Source organism: Myotis daubentonii, chromosome 2 (genome assembly GCF_963259705.1).
Source record: "Myotis daubentonii chromosome 2, mMyoDau2.1, whole genome shotgun sequence".
Lineage (NCBI taxonomy): Eukaryota > Metazoa > Chordata > Mammalia > Chiroptera > Vespertilionidae > Myotis > Myotis daubentonii.
Window position 1 is genome coordinate 68,941,431 of NC_081841.1, and position 17,347 is coordinate 68,958,777.

Sequence of the window (17,347 nt, forward strand, 5' to 3'; positions counted from 1 at the left end):
GAATATGATCACACTTGAAAGACTTAAGAACTTATAATTCAATAGGGCAGTAAAAGAAGCACATAATTACAGAACTCAAGGAAAAGACATGCCAAGTATCAGAAACACACCTCCTGGATCCTATCATGCTACGTACTAATTATTCCAAAGATAGGGTCACGAAGAAAGGCACTTTACCTGGTTGACTCACTGTATCTCTGAACTGTTACAATAAAAACACATTTGCATCCTCTATATTCTGGTCCCTTTCCAAACCGAGTAAATCACTTCACCCCTGTTTACCGGCTGCCCCCCACGCACAGCTGTCAGGCAATCAGGCTAAAGGCTTACTCTCGCTGACATCACATTAACATTAAGGGGGGAAAAAACCCTTTTCAAAAATAGAGCAATTTATTTCCCTCCTCATTTATGAGTTGTCAAATGCCTAAAATTTCCCCAGCTTGTTAAAGATAATCATACTAACCGATTTGCCTGGTGTCTTTCAACGGAGCATCAATTATTTCGCTGCAAGAACCATCCCTATTGTATATCTTAAAACCCCTGCCTCCTGGATGAATCCAAGAAGAGACAAAGAATCTTGGGAAAAAAAGTCTTGAAAAAGAAAGAGGCATTCAGGGGTCCCGCAGTACGGCTTACATGCTGCACTGTCCACCAACAGATCTGAGCAGCCGGCCCCTCTTCGGGAAGGTGGTTCTCAAAACCGGCAGGAAAAGCTTCGTGGCAGGAGCTCCCAGGCTGCACCCTGCCTCTCAACAATACTTGAACAGGCTTGTGCACCTACTTGACAAATGGAAGTACTACTTGCTTCTCTCCCAAGCTTGCCGGGGCCCTCTTGGATGTTTTTCTTGACTCTTTACCAAAAATGCAATTGGCAGCCAGCTCCCAGAAGACAATGCAATATGACTTGTTCATTCAAAGAACCCTTAATTAGCATCCCATCTCCTTTCTGAGATACAATAGCTTATTTTTACACACTGAATACATTTCCCCCGCTTTTAGGAGAATGTAGAAAAAGAGACCAGATAAGTGTGGGTGCTTTTGAATATGAGGTGGGGGAGCTCTGCAAGTGTAGTTGTATCGAAGAGCACAAGTTCATGTTTAAATTATTTTCATGAACAGCTGTTTAGGCTTTCTCCATTGTGGTGCTGACAATGGTATGATAGATGCAGAAAATGCACGGAAGGAAAATGCTCTCTTACAGATACTATTGTGAAGCTACAGTAAATGTAGGTGATTCAAAATAGCATGTTACCTTGCAGAATATAACCCCAAATCACCACTATTCTTCTGCTAACTGGTCTGATCCTTTCAGTAAAATTATCTATTAATTCCAAGAATTCGTGATTTGGAGGAAAAAAAGGTTTTCAGGGGATCGTGTGTCCCTTGTGCAAACAAGTAATTAGCAAATCCTGACTATAAAAATTCTGGACATCAACCAGTCCTTCATAATTAGTGGTTCATAGCCAAAGCAGGATGCAATGCAAACTCATAATTTTGTGATCTTTTCTTTCTTTGACCTTCCCTCTTGCCCCTACCACGGTAGAGCTATTTGGGTATAAAGAAGAAAGTCCAGCTAGTTGTTTAGTTGCCTGGGAAAAATATTTTTTAAAATTTACTTTCTTTTTAAATTCTATGCATTTAAAAATCGAAGAGATTTTGTTCTATGAGCTAAAGTCCTGTATCATCACATAGAGAGTGGCTCTAATTAAATAAAAAGAAGATGGGCTGTTTCATTTGAGTACATTTGCGTATGAGAGGGAAAGAATGGGTCAGATTGTCTACTGTTATTACACTGTAGTTAGTCTTATTCTTTGTTTTCCAAATGAATATTGCTAACATAGTATAGCAATTTAATATTAAAAGTACTTTCACTAAGAGATCATTCAATCCCTTTCAGAATCATTTGAGTTAGGTAGAGCAAGTAGGAAGTATTATTATTATTACTATTACTATTATTATTACTAGAGGCCCAGTGCATGAAATTTATGCGGGGGGGGGGAGGTTGTCCCTTAACCCGGCCTGTACCCTCTCCAATCCAGGACCCCTCAGGGGATGTCCGACAGTCTCTCACAATCCGGGACCCCTGGCTCCTAACCACTCGCCTGCCTGCTTGCCTGATCGCCCCTAACTGCCCCTGCCTCGCTCTGCATTGCCCTGCACCCGGGACCCAGGATTCCCTCCTCCAGCTGGTCGCCGGCACCCAGGACCTGGGTTTCCCTCCCTCTGGCCAGCTGCAGGCACCCAGGACCCAGGCCGGCTTCACCTAGGCTGGCCGCAGCCGCAGGTAACTGTGAGCGGGTAGCTTCGCCAGGGCCACAGCCGCAGGCGCTGGTGCTTGGGACCACAAGGCGGCAACTTGTCCCTCTACTGGGCTGCAGCTGCAGGCGCAGGTGCAGCTGTTGGTGCCCAGAACTGTGGGGCGGGTGGCTTGTCCCTCTCTTGGGCCGCAGCCTGGCTGGTCCCCATTCCTCTCTCATGAGCTCATTTGTGCCTGTCTGGTCCCCATTCCACTCTCCCCAGTGTTGAGTGTCTGAGCCTTTACAGCATGATGGCATGAGGATGTGGCAACCATTTGCATATTAGCTTTTTATTATATAGGATATCTTTTTACAACAGAGGAAACTGAAACCCAGATGTTTTGCTAGGGGGTCTTTGGGAAAATTCCCTTGGGGGCTAGGACCCTCTGAGCAAATATTACTTTATAAATTCAACTTGTCCAATCTCTATCTCTTACCTGCACATTTGTCTCAAGCTCTAGGCCAGTGATGGCGAACCTATGACACATGTGTCAGAGGTGACATGCGAACTCATTTTTTTGGTTGATTTTTCTTTGTTAAATGGCACTTAAATATATAAAATAAATATCAAAAATATAAGTCTTTGTTTCACTATGGTTGCAAATATCAAAAAATTTCTATATGTGACATGGCACCAGAGATAAGTTAGGGTTTTTCAAAATGCTGACACGCTGAGCTCAAAGGTTTGCCATCACTGCTCTAGACAGTTATTTCTAGACACTTAGTAGACTTAAACATCCAAAGGTCTCCGGGAGTCTTCAAACTTAGATGAAAGCTGGAACTCACTTTCTTCTCTCACAACTCTTCCCTTGCTGCCCATCTAGGTTCATGACATCCTCCTCCAGTTGGTCTCCCAGCCAGACATCCTGAATCAAACTCTCTCTTATTCCCTCCCATTCCATCAGAAACTAAATACTGTGTCTTCTATCGCTGAAACAACGTTCAAATCTGTCCCCTTTTCTCAGTACACTCTTCCATTGCTTTAATTCTGCACCTCATTACCTATTACCTGGACTGTTACTACAACTTCTAACCTATTTTCCTGCTTCCTCTTGCTTTTCTCAAATCCCAATCCTGTATCCTGCCACCAATTATATTCCTAATATACAAATTACTCATGTTACTCCATTTCGAAACATCTTTAGTGGCTCCCTGCTGCCTATATAATGAAGCCAAAAGTTTTGTTTTGTTTTTATTATAGTTCTATATTTTCTGGCACTACTTAGCATTCCAGTCTCATCTCCCTTCATGCCCTACTACGCTACGCTCAAGCCCACCAAACCTCCGGACCCAGGCAGGCTGTGTGGCCCCTGTCTGTCTTTGCATGCCAGTGCACTGCCTGCATTGTTTCCTGTGGGCACCTGCTCACTCATCAGGACTCTATTAAAAAGCTGTAAGGCTTTGTATGAACTATTGGGACAAAGAAGTATAATGAAAATTCATCTTTTCTGTAATTTTATCAGAGAGAAAGGGAGGGAGTGAAAGAAGGGAAAACAGAATATGATTTTTATATGACTTTTTGAGATTAAACTTTGCAGAGTGCTGACGAGGTCAATCAATGGGATAAATGAAATTTATAAGTCAAGTCACACAGCTCACATGAAAGACGCATGTAAATACTATAGAGAAAGAATACAGCTGTATATACTTGAGAGAAGTATTATGTTAGGCCAAATCACCAAGTAATTCCCTCACTTTATGAGAGAGAAATGTGGTACTTTACTGCTCTCTGAGGCCAACCGTGGGTTGCTTGCTCTCTAATGTCTTGCATCAGTGTTTGCCCTGTTATGCTGGGGCAATAATTAAGTGCATGAGCTTTGGAATCAAATAAACCTGGATTAAAATTTGGCCTCCGTCACTCACTAACTTTGAGGCTTTAGGCAAATGGCTTACCCTCTCTGAGCATCTCGTCTCTCATCCATAATAGAGGGCTAACAAAACCTACTTTGTAGAGTTAAGAGTGAAAATAATTAGATTAATGTATGAACTGTACTTAGCACATACTTTTAATAAATGGTAGTCAGTAGAAAATATCTTCCACAGCCTATGTAATATAATTTACAGCTACTTACTATCTTTCTTAGAAAGGGATGAGAGGGGCATCAAGTGACTCCCTGAGATGATCTAAAGATTCTGGAAATGTGCAAATGCTATTTCCATTTTTGGACTGAATCAATTCCAGCTTTGTAATAATTCATGTTTAAAAGAGTTTGAACACTGTGTTTTTAATGTTCTCTTTCTTGCAGGAGGAATTCCCTTCTTCTTGCAATTTATCTAAAGGAAGGAACTGTAATTTACCAGCCGTACAATCTCTTCTCTTTCATGAAATATAACTGATTTTTCAGCTTTATTTTGGAAGTTTTTGTTTATATTCATTTTATTAAAAAACTATAAGAATATTGGTATTATTAAATAAGAGCTGGAAATTCTTCATTTATTTATTTAAAAAGTATAAAGGTTCATGAAAACATAAATCCTGGGAATTTCTAAAGATAACTCCACCTTCATTTTTTTGGAAGGAAATGATTTTTGTCTATTCTAAACAATGACGCTTAACACAATTGAAAGTTGGCACATTTTCGGTAAACAGCACTTTCCTGGGAGTGTAAAGTCTGCTGCATTTTTCTTCTGAGCCAGACTTCTCAGTATCATTTTGATCTGTAAAACATCAAGAGTTTCCTCTATCGTAATATATTTACATCTTCAGAGAGTCTGGATGGAAAGGAATTTTACTTTAATTTAATGAATAACCAACAATGAAAAAGAATTTTTGCTGCAACATTTGGGATTATGACTGGCAGAGGGGCAATCCACATAGAAAATCACACATAGAAAACATGATATATTTAACTTCGATATTTCCAGAAGATATATCCCAGACATTTCAAAAGAGAAGAGGCTAAAAATGGTAAGAAAAAAATAATACTTTTCCAATTTCTAAATTTATTCAAAGAGAAAAATAAAAACCTCAATCACCCTTTAGTGTGATCATTACTATTATTTTTAAAATCTAGCTTTCAACAGATCCACTTCACTTTCCCTACGAAGTACGTGAATTCTGAGAGTGGTACCGAGGGGTAGCTCCAACTGTGAGAAGGTTGAACAATAAAGAACAAGAGATGTTCTCTTCCTTTCCAGGCACAGAATGGAAAGTCCTGGGCATCACCAGTGAACCAACTCAGCATCACATTGAAATGCAGATTTAGCTTATGCAGCCCTTCTGTTAGAATGCCAACCTTGGTCTTGGGGACAAAGGAGAAGAATTGGAGCGTTGGCGTATTCTCCAAGTCTCATCCTTACTAGACACCTTTAAAATATGTCACATGTTAGCTTCTAGGGAATGCTTTCTGACAAACCAACAATCTTAGCTGCTTCTATCCTGATGAAAGAAATCCTGGTTCAAGAAGAAGTTAAAGCACTAAAGACATTTCTTACCCTTTCTATGCTAGTGAACAAATACATCATAGGATTTGAGGATTGAAATGCTCAGTGCTTTTCCCAGTGTTCATACTATATGGTTTTATTTTTAATCAAAGAGGATATAGAATTAGTAAGGGTATGAATATGCTTTGAGCAAACAAAGTATTGAGAAAATTATATTCCAAAACTAAGCGGGCAGGGGTAATGCATTCTACTCAGATCTAGGAAATGTTGCTAAAAGTTCCATATTATTTGCTTTCATCCCTCTGTAGGTATCATTCAACTGATTTTTGGTTTCTATTGTTGCTATTGAGAAGCCATTTGTCAGTTACTCTGGTTGTTAATATCATCTCCATTCAGGTGTCTAGTTGCAGATTTATTTTGAGTTATCCAGCCTAGGGTTTATTGTGCTTTTCAAATGTGAGAGCTCATGTCTTTCATCAGCTTTAGAAAATCCATGACCATTATTTCTTCAAATATTACTTCTTGTTTTATATTCTCCCATTTCTTCTCTATAAGACACATGTTGTCCATTTAAATATCACCCTCTCTTTAAAATAAACTCTCTTTCATATTTTTGGTCATTTCAAGTTTCTAGATAATTTCCTTAGCTCTGTCTTTTTTAATCCAGTAATTGTTCAGCTGTGTCTAGCCTACTATTAAATCTGTTTAACGAGGTTTTTCTTTTTCATAATAATGTCTATATAGTAATTATGTCTAGGACTCTTTGGTTCAAAATTCTCCCTAGTATTTTTAAATTGTAACTTTCTCTTTTCATTTGAGTTTATTATTTTATAATTTGTGTGCTTAATTACAAAAATATAGCTTATACTGTATAGCTTCTATTATTCAATTTTTTGGTGGGTCTATTTCTATTACTTGTTGCTTCTTCTGATTTTCCTTATATTGTTTTACTTGTGTGTCTCACAGTGTTGACTTATGAGTTTGTTTGGTTGGGCTTTTTCTGTGGAAATCCTGGGAACTAGTTGCTGAGAGTGTAGGAATCCAAAAAGGTTTTGCCTTTGTTTCTGTTAAGTGCCACAGAGCCTTACCAACCCAGTATTACTTTTTATATAAATTACTCCACTTGGCATTTCCTGGCTTTGAATTCTGAATACTCAAGAGAACCTTTTAATTTATCCCAAGAGAAGCCTGGACTAAGATAGATTAATTTCCTGCTATAGTCCTATTTTGGTAGGCGGGTTTATTTTCCTGGTTCACCTTTTCACTAAAGGCCCAGCCCTTGCAGGTGCTCCCTTTATGGAAAGTCTTAGTTCTAACTCCTGGCTTCTGTGAGCCACAGGCATAGTCTCCATTTCTTGTGTTGTCATTAAAACATAAGTAACCTGTAATTCTCTGGTTTTATGCCTTTTATTCTGTTTTTAATTGCTGGGATTTCCTTCACATTATTTTTTCAAGCTCTGCTGTACCTGTTATTTCATATTTTACCCAGTATAACTGGTTTTGTAATGGAAGGTTTTTCAGGTTATCTTGTCTGCCATATTATCTAAGTTCCATGGATGTATATACACTTTTAACTTTGAAGAATATTTTCCTATCATGAAGGCAAAATGTCATGAATATTAAACAACCGTGCAGGAATTGTTAGTGGCTTAATATGTTTGATAGATTGAGAGTGGGTGAAACTGCTGAGAATGTTATGGGTCATTTTTATTATGCCACCTCAGGCTTTCATTTAAAATTCATAGAAACGCATTTATTTAGTAAACCATATAGTTAATTAAGTATATACCTTCATCTCCTGGCCAAATATATATATTTTTTCCAAAATAAATTTCAGAAAAAAATCCTTCTATTGTAGCAAAAATGGGAAAAAAACAATAAACTTTAAAAAACTTATAAATTGGTGTTGTGAGCCTGGATTTTCTTGATTAGCAGTTGGATTATATTATACTCAGGGTTGCAAGTTATTAAAGGGGTATAAGGGGAAATTCAGTATTCTTAAATTCTTATTATCCTGGGGAAGCCCTGTTGTAGTAATTTTGACAAGAAAACAAAAACAAAAGCTGACTAAAGTCAGACTGTAAACCATGCCAACAGGATGACAAAATGCCCTAAAATGTAAGTAGTGCCTAGGCCAGCACCTTTTGGGAATTACACAATTTTACTTTATTATTATTATTGGAGGCCCGATGCATGAAATTCGTGCAAGAGCAGGCCTTTGCAGCTGCAGCTACCTTGATACTCCCTGGCAACCACAGGCAGCTGCCTGGATCCCTCCCTCACAGCTGCAGTGGCTGCAGCCCTGGCTTCGTCCTGGAAGGATGTCCGGTTTAATTAGCATATTACACTTTTATTATTACAGATTGTTGATAGTATTACAGGTGTCTCCCATTTCTCCCCCTTTACCCTTCTCTGCCCAACCCATACCCCCACCCTCAGGTCTCCACCACCCTGTTGTCTATGTGACATACCTTCATGTGGGGTGGGAGAAAAGGAGAGAGAAACACAATTTTATTTTTATGATGCAAAGTACAGAATGAGTATTCTTGTCCATAAGTTAGGTCCTTAGAAAAGATGACTAGTATGGAAACAGAATCTAATTTTGGACTTCTTTACATAAACATCTTGAGTAAGTTGCTTGGATTTTATAACTTCCTTCAAATCTCACTTTCTTAGTGAGGCTCATCCACTATATAACACTGCAGCTTATCCTTCCTTCCCAGCCCCTCCCTACAGCCCAGCACACCCATGCTACCTTTTTCTATAGTATTTATCCCTTCTAATATATATTTTTTATTTTTTTATTGATTTCAGAGAGGAAGGGAGAGGGAGAGATAGAAATATCAATGATGAGAGAGAATCGATTGGCTGCCTCCTGCACACCCCACACTGGGGATTGAGCCTGCAACCCAGGCATGTGCCCTTGACCAGAATTGAACCTGGGACCCTTCAGTCTGCAGGATGAAGCTCTATCCACTTAGCCACACCGGCCAGGCCCTTCTAATATTTTAATAAACGTATTACGTTTATTGTTTTTGTCGGTCTTCTCTGCCAACTCCAAGAGAGTTAAAATCTACCAAGAACATAAATCTTTGTGTGTTTTGCTTACTAATATATTTCCAACAACTAAAATAGTATTTGCCACATAGTAGGTGCAAAAATTACTTGCTATACAAATTAATAATTTTTTATTTCATTGCCTATAAATCAGGGTGATAATTCCTGGTCTATCTTTTCCTTACTGAGACATGTGGATACATAGGAGAATTGTGTATCCAATATATATTGATTTATCTGGGAAGCATAAAGTGACCTATTATTTAAATGTCTTAAAGTGTCCATCTTAAATCCATTATTAAGTACATGACAATTTTTCTTATACAATATGTCTTCTATGGCAACAGAAAATATATAACATTTAGTACTTGGGTAAAGGTCATACCTCATTTTTTTCTTTGAGTTTTGTGATCATAACAATCACAGGGCTATCTTCCTGCCAAACCATCTGCCAGAAATCATTCACGGTGTTGATCATGGGGCCCTGCGTGGCGATGAACGCTTTCTCTCTGCCGCTGTAGCCCTAGTGTGAGTAAAGATACAAAAGATTGGCTCTGAAGTGCATGCTGTGCACTGACAATGTAGGTAAAATATCTCAGAACAAAATGGCTCTGCTCTTCCAAAAGCAACACAGATTTCTGTGGCTTAATTGATCCCAGCAGCACAACCCACATGGCTGTTCTCCCAGCAAGCCAAGCATGGCGCATGGTGTTGCCCATCAAAATGCTTCGTCCTCACCAGAGCACCCTAGCCACGCACACACAGGAAAGGAGGACTCACTGTAAAATACCCGCTACCAATGTTGGTTATGACTAAGCAAACAACAACAAAGAACTTGCTTTAACCAAGTTAAGTTCAAAGTAACTTATTCTAAGGAAAAAAATATAGCCTCAAAGTCCAAATAGTAAGTTGACATGCTCATCAGAAAGAAATGATATTTATTTACTTACCCTGATATAATTAGCATTAATGTAGGTGCTCAATGAATCAGTTACATTTTTTGGTCTTAAACACACTCTGCTGAGGGGATCTAATGAAGAAAACAAGAAAGAGTATGTTAAACCGATATATTTAATGTGTCTACATTAAACACATTACTCTTTTTAAAGTTTCTTAGAACATCAACAGCCAGTACATAGAACACCGGTTAACTTACATATTGACTGGCTGACGTGTGCCAGTGTTTGTTGTCGTGTCTGCGTGTCTGTGTCTTGATGCATCTGTGTTTCTGGAGGGACATTTGGGCCCATCTTGATGCCTGTTCCTGACATAAATCTCACCCACAAGCCAGAGATGGTGAGCTTATACTTCATGTTATTTATTTGTGGGTTTGTGATTCTTGACCCCATTTCTCATGTGTGCTCCTTTTCTTGTTCTTTGGGTTTAGAATTTGCACCCGCTCTTCCTACTTTTGTCTCTCTTCTGTCCTGCCCAACGACAAATGATTGGTCTGACTCAAATCCCTCTCACTACGTGGATGAAGCTGTCTTCAGTTACCATGTGTTTGTTCACTGACAGCTCAAATATCTGATAATGAATAGATTATTATAATGTCTTAAATTCTAACACCACTTTCCATCAAAAAGTTGAAAGATTCTAAGTATTTCCCAAACTGCTATCTGTAAATCATTTCTTCTGTAACATGTAGAATTAGGTCATATAATTTATAAATGAGCTAATTCTTTATGGACCATGGCGCTATGGAAAATATGATAGTTATTTTTTACCAACATTTACATAAATGAATTAAGATCAAATCATGCCTTTATGATTTCTTTAACCTGGTACATGCTGCGCTTCTTGAAGGCAAGATGGAGAATTTTTACTCTCTCTCTAAGACTCAGTGTCTAGCACAGTGCTTAAATATACACCGGGTGGCCAGATTATTATGACCGACTGTCGTTTGTAAGCAAATTAGCTATAATTTCACGCTGAAGTTGCTAGAGGGCCAGACCATTATAAATAGGGAAGAAGGTTGTTTACCACAACAGTAGAAGTGATTTTTTTCTGACGATATGGGTAAACAACCTGATTTAACAGCCTTTGAATGTGGTATATACTATAGCTGACACTCAATAAATGTCTATGTATTGATTTAAATTGTCCCTTCCATTTCCTAAAGCTAGTTTTATGTTTTCCTCTCTAGCAGTTGTTCTATTGTTCTTCAGACAGGCAAATTCTGAGAGCTTTTTATACCCACTGTTCCTACCTCCTCACCTACCATTCAAGTCTCGTGTACACTCCAATCTATCTGATAATGGCAATGTTAGGTATGCAGACACTGCTCTTGCTCATGCCACCCGGACCGACCATTTTGTTACTAAACCAAATGAGCTCAATGTGAGTTTTTTTCCATGACCTCTCTGTGGCATTGAAAGAATATTGACCATATAGTTTTTTTTAAGTTCTCTCTTCCTTTGGATTCTGGGTCACAACATTCTGATTTTCCTGATAACTCTTTGAAGGTCTGTTTTCAGTCTCCTGCTTATTTCATCTGCCTCCCTCCCCTAAATCTAGGATTCAACTTGGCCCCCTTCTATGCTCACTTGACACTGTTTTGTTAGGTAATTGATTCATTCCCATAACTTTAACTATTAGCTATATCCTGAAGACTCCAAAATGTTTATCTTAGACTAGACTACTCTCCTCAGTGATAGGCCATGTTTTTCCATTTATTTCTTCTGGATATACCACAGGCTTGTGAAATTCCACATGCGCCATGTGTTCCTGTTAGCTTTCTGTTATTCTTTGTTGGATGTGCTCCCACAGCTCCAGAGCCCATGTTGGAAAACTAGTTGACCTACTGGGCTTGACCCTCCACACCCAATTACTCATATTCTCTCTGTTCTATCTCCTAACATGCTCTGGGGTCTATTTTTCTTCTCTCGTCCCATGGCTGTCTTCTTAGACTAGGACTTGAGCATGCCATCTTTTCGTATTGTTTTCAATCTTATTGCTGCCAAGGTGGTCTGATCACATCATCCTGCTTAAAGCCATCCCTGGATCCTAATTGCCACAGCAGTATTTCCCAAACTGTTATCTATAAATCATTTTTTCTGTAACATGTAGAATTAGGTCACATAATTTATGAATGAGATAATTTTTAAAAAAGAAGTTTCACTAATCAGATCAATATAGGAAACACTGGACTTAAAGTAAACCTCATCCTTTTTACTGCAGGTCTCTTCACGGTCTTTACTATGCTACTGTACCTTGTGAATTTCCGGAACTATTACATATAAATTTATTTATCCATTGATCTCATTTTATTATGAATCCTTATTGACAATCCAGACAGCCTAGAGCAGCATTACCCAATAGAACTCTCTGTGATAATGGTAAAGTCTTCCTCATTCTCTAAGGTTCAATACAAGAAATACATTCTTTCTGAAGCCTTCCCTGGAATTCCCAGACAGAATCAGGCATTCCTGTCTTTGTGCAGGCTCTCTCCTCTTTTAGTATTTACCATCTTATATTTCAGATACTTACATTTCTGCCTTCCCTCAATGGATTTCAGTGAGCCCCATGAGTGCAAGAGCTATATTTAATTAACTTTTGTCTCTTTTGTGATTTCTATTTGGAACATGGTTCATAGAATGTTTAATATCAGAATTTATTGTTATTAGAAAGTGTAAAACACTGCTTTGGCTTTCTATATATACATTTTCTGAGCAAAGGGAACGGGAAAACTCTCATTTCTTTTCAGTATCCACTGATTATTAGAAGTTTCCACAGACATCCTACATCACTCAGAATTGAAAATGCCTATTTCCTTCAACTTTTATAATGTCTGCAATGTATATGATTTACTCAATGCTTTAAACTTCTTAGAAGCAGGTTCCCTGTCAAGCTAAGTTAAGTTTATGTTGAAAATTGTTAATTTATAGTATTTAAAAGTATTTAAAGGTTTCCAAATACATATTTTTAAAAACAAGAATACAACATATGACTCAATAGTAGAAAATGTAGGGTTCCAACCAATGCCTTTTTAATGTTATCTTGGACTAAGAAACAGCCAAAGATTAAAAATTTATTTTATCATCATCAATATTTTAATGTGATTATTTTCACCACCACTGTTATAAATTTTCATATTATGCATTTACGTCTACATATTAGTCAAATTCACTATAATAATCTTTATCAGAACTGAGATTTCTAGGTTATGTGTTCAATATTTAGCATATCATTTATGATACTTCTGGGCAGTATCAGTAACAATTACAAATATTATTTGAACACTGGTCAATTTCCTTTCTCTTTTCTGCTCCTTTTCATTTTCTTCCTTCTCTCTTCTAGATCTTTTTTCTTATTTATTTCCCTCCCTCCCTCCCTTCATTCTTCTTCACTTCCTCTCCTCCCTTCTTCACTCATTCCTGTTTCTTTTTTTCCTCTCAACAAATTATTCAACACATACAGATTTGGAAAATAGAACATGTGAACTTTCCTCACCCTGGTCTCTTTAAAATACTTTCTGGCAATCTTAAGTCTCCTATTTAACAGGCAGAAACGATACCTGGAGCCTGGGATTTTGATTTGCAACATATAAGATGTTATCAAAGACTATTCTGTACTTAAGATTTCCTCTCCAAGAAGAAATGTGTTTGAAGTTTGAAGTAAAGAGAAGAAACGGTTAGATAAGGAACAAGTGTATGACTGCTAGTGGTGGGCAAAGGCAGGGGGGATGAGAGGAATAGGATTGCTTTCACAAATGAATCCAAGTTAAATGGGAAATGGGAGGAAAGGCAGGGACTGGCCAAACCTTCAAGGTGATTGGGAGTCATCTTCAAATTTGCTGCAGGAGAGAGAGAAGACTGTCCAATATTGCAGCCATTAGCCACATGGAGCTAATTAAATTTAAGTTAAAATAAAATGAAATTTAAAAATTGGATTCTTGGGTTCACTTGCTATACTTCAAGCACTCAATTGCCACATGTGCCCAGTGGTTATCCCCATGGAGACATGAAACGTTCCCATCATTGCAGAGAGCGTTAGTTGACAGTGCTGATCTTGGCAATAAAGATGGTGACTACACAGAAACTCATTTTTAAAGACCCATGTGAAAATTATAAAAGAAAACAGGGCTCTTGAATATGTTTCTTTTGCAACTGTAAGTTTTTCTCTATATAGATAGTGTCCCTACTTCCTGGAATTGGTTCTGGGATTAATGATGGATCTATCTTATTTGTTAGATTGGGAAAGCAGAAATTAACATTAGCTGAGGGCTTACTATTAGTTGAAACTTTCCTAGGGATTTTACACATATTATCATTTAATTCTCCCAGTAGTCATAGAGGGTAGTATTATTATTACTATTTTTAGGAATAAAGAAAGGATGGCACAGGAATATTAAGTAGCCTGCCTTAAATTGTAAATGTTTTACCTGGGTAGGATTTCAAGTCCAACTCCAATATTTTGCTATAGCCACATAACTTGTCTTAATAAGTAGTTAACTTACTTGTATATCTATTCTGTTTAATGTACTTAATATAATAAAACAGGAAAAATAATTTAAGTAAGACCCTTTACCAGATATTAAATTTTTAAATATGAAATTATGGTAGAACAAATAGAATTCTTTAATTTTATCTATATTGTTTTATATTAGCATACATAAGTTCACTGTATGAAAGAAATACACATAAAATTTATTATTATTATAATGCATTGTTTTACAAATCATTTAATATTAATATATGGTCAGTTTTCCCTCAATGCTTTTGCGATTTAGGATGTAGACATATTTTCATCACTAATGCTTGTTTATATTGCAAAATAATTTGATATAAATTTGACCTTGACACTTTAATCAACCACTTAAGAGTGTTCTGAGCTGGGCTGACACTGTCCTTAGAGAAGCAGCTACAATTAAATTTGTTCTTGGCCATCCATATTTCTGTTGCAAACATTCTCAAAGCTATTTAACCTTACCATTATTTATAAGCTGACAAACTTTTAAAATTAAAAGTTTATTGTATATAAATGGACAAACAAAGTCGAAACAGAGAAACAGGTTGCCACAGGAGACGGGGGTTAGGGGATCAGGTGAAAAGGTGGAGGGATTGAGAAGTACAGGCTAGTAGTTGTAAAACAGCCATGGGGATGACTAAAGGAAGTATAGTCAATAATATTGTAATATCTATGTATGTGGCCAGTTGGGTACTGGAAATATCGGGGGGGGGGGCACTTTGCAAAGTATATGCTTGTTTAACCATTATGCTGTGCACCTGAAATGAATACAAAATAATATTGAATGTTTAAAAAAGCTTATTGTAGGTCAAAACAATAAAAACAATCATAACATTTAAAATATAATCATTTGCTAATTATTTTTATGTAATATTTTAAACATATTACAGTCTAAAATAAGCCATAAAGAACAACTTTGCCTATTTGTTCTAGTCTAGTTCTGGTGTGCCTTGTCCAGCCATATGGACTAAATTGTATTTTGTGCAACAGAGGGTGGGGTGGTATTCAGACTAGAAACATTTTCAACAGAAAATCCATCATTTGGAACTTCAGTTGTCAGCACAGGTGCCCTGGCTCAAGCGATCCACCCAGTTCTGGGAATGGAAAAGCTGACACAGGTCTATGAAGCAGTTGTCTGATATCATCTGGGCAGGAAATGGAGAAGGCTGAACTTAGAAGCAACCCTAATAATTTCCAAATCCTTCTGAGATTAGATGGGTAAATACAATAACTGCAATTGAGGCATGTTCCCTAGTTACCTAGTTTGGTAAATTTTAAATAAAAAAGTCTTAACAGAGGAAGAGACAGCAATCCTAACACAAATTAGTTTTATCCCATTCAGCTAGTTACAGTTATAAAACATCTTTCACAGCGATTATACCTTAGTAAATAGATTCAACTAGTATATGGAACAATTGAAAATATGCTCTAGTAGAGTGACTTTAACAATGCTTTTCCAAGTCCACCAGTAGGGGAATCCCAAAGACACCATATTTCTTGCTATTACTATAGATACAGAAAATTTGTTGTCTTATGAGTGAATTAATGGACTGAATTATGAAGACTCCACTATTTCAATGTCAATACCTTAAAAAAATCTTGCCCAGCCAGCGTGGCTCAGTGGTTGAGCATTAACCTACGAATCAGGAGGTCGCAGTTCGATTCCCGGTCAGGGCACATGCTGGGGTTACAGGCTTGATACCCAGTGGGGAGTGTGCAGGAGGCAGCCATTAAATGATTCTCTTTCATTCTCTCTCTCTCTCTCTCTCTCTCTCTCTCTCTCTCTCTCTCTCTCTCTCCATTCCTCTCTGAAACCAATAAAAAAGTATTTTTAAAAAATCTTTGTGGTTCTATCGTTCCAGAGCTATTGTCATGAGATGTTTACGGATTTTGCCAAAACCCCAATGATATCTGTTTCTTTAGTGATTCAAAATGCTACTCCCTCTCCAAAGTATTTTACCACGCTAACCAAAATTAATTACTCAGTTCTCTCTACAGTCCTACATCACTTGAGCTAAGTCTCTATCTTGACTCTTATTACATTGAATGTAATTACTCATTTATATGTCTCTCCTCTCTAGTCCATGATCTCCTTTATCTTACAAACTGTTCCTTATTCCTTGCTAGCTCCAGTCTTCCAGCTCATATGTTAATATCTATAAATTTCATGGAGCCAAATTTAGTTTTAATAGAGTCTATAGCAGTTGTTCTCAACCTTCTGACCCTTTAAGTACAGTTCCTCATGTTGTGACCCAACCATAAAATTATTTTCGTTGCTACTTCATAACTGTAATGTTGCTACTGTTATGAATCATAATGTAATTATCTGATATGCAGGATGGTCTTAGGCGACCTCTGTGAAAAGGTCGTTCGACTGCCAAAGGGGTCGTGACCCACAGGTTGAGAACCGCTGGTCTATAGCAATATTACTCAAAGTGTGGTGCTGTTATCATCTGAATGAGAATCACCTGGGTGTTTATGAGAAGTACAGATTCCTGGGCTCAATAGCAGACCTACTTACACAGAATCCCCAGAGTGGGGTACAGGATTCTAGATTTTTAATTAAGACTCTAGGTAATTGTTATGCAAAATGAAGTTTTTTGGTATAGTTTAATTGGGGTATAATTCACATACCCTACAATTCACCTGTTTACAGTGTGCCTTCACAGAGTTTATTTTTATTCAGAGAATTTGAAACCAGCACACCAATAAATTTTACATTTTCTTTTTTTTTCATTTTTATTGAATTTATTGGGATGACACTGGCTAACCTTGTTAATAAAATTATACAGGTTTCGGGTGCACAATTCCATAACACATCACCTGTACACTGTATTGTGTGTTCACCACCCTAAGTCAAGTCTCCTTTCATCACCATTTATCCCCCCATCTCCTTCTCCAACTCCCCCCTACCTCCATCTCCCTGGCATTCGCCACACTGTTGTCCATGTCCATGAGTTACAACATTTTCTTTATTCAGAAATCAACTCCATACCTTTTAGCAGTCATTCCCATGTCTCCCAACGCTAGGTAATCATTAATGTAGTTTTTGTCTCTATAGATTTGTCTATCTGGACACTTCATTTAAGTGAAATTATACAATAGAAGGTCTTTTGTAATGACTTAGTTCGCTCAGCATA

At 37.6% G+C, this 17,347-nt stretch overlaps 1 protein-coding gene across 9 annotated transcripts in view; it reads right to left on the reverse strand.

Annotated features, from left to right (window-relative positions):
• Window positions 1–17,347, reverse strand: part of LOC132227933 (receptor-type tyrosine-protein phosphatase R) — a 257,258-nt gene that overhangs the window by 25,454 nt on the left and 214,457 nt on the right. For all 9 annotated transcript variants that reach the window (XM_059683640.1, XM_059683633.1, XM_059683632.1 and 6 more), the window contains 2 exons: window positions 9,689–9,768; window positions 9,124–9,261 (listed from right to left, as the gene is read on the reverse strand). In XM_059683640.1, coding sequence (XP_059539623.1) covers window positions 9,124–9,261; window positions 9,689–9,768 — 218 coding nt within the window. The remainder of the gene's footprint in view (window positions 1–9,123; window positions 9,262–9,688; window positions 9,769–17,347) is intronic.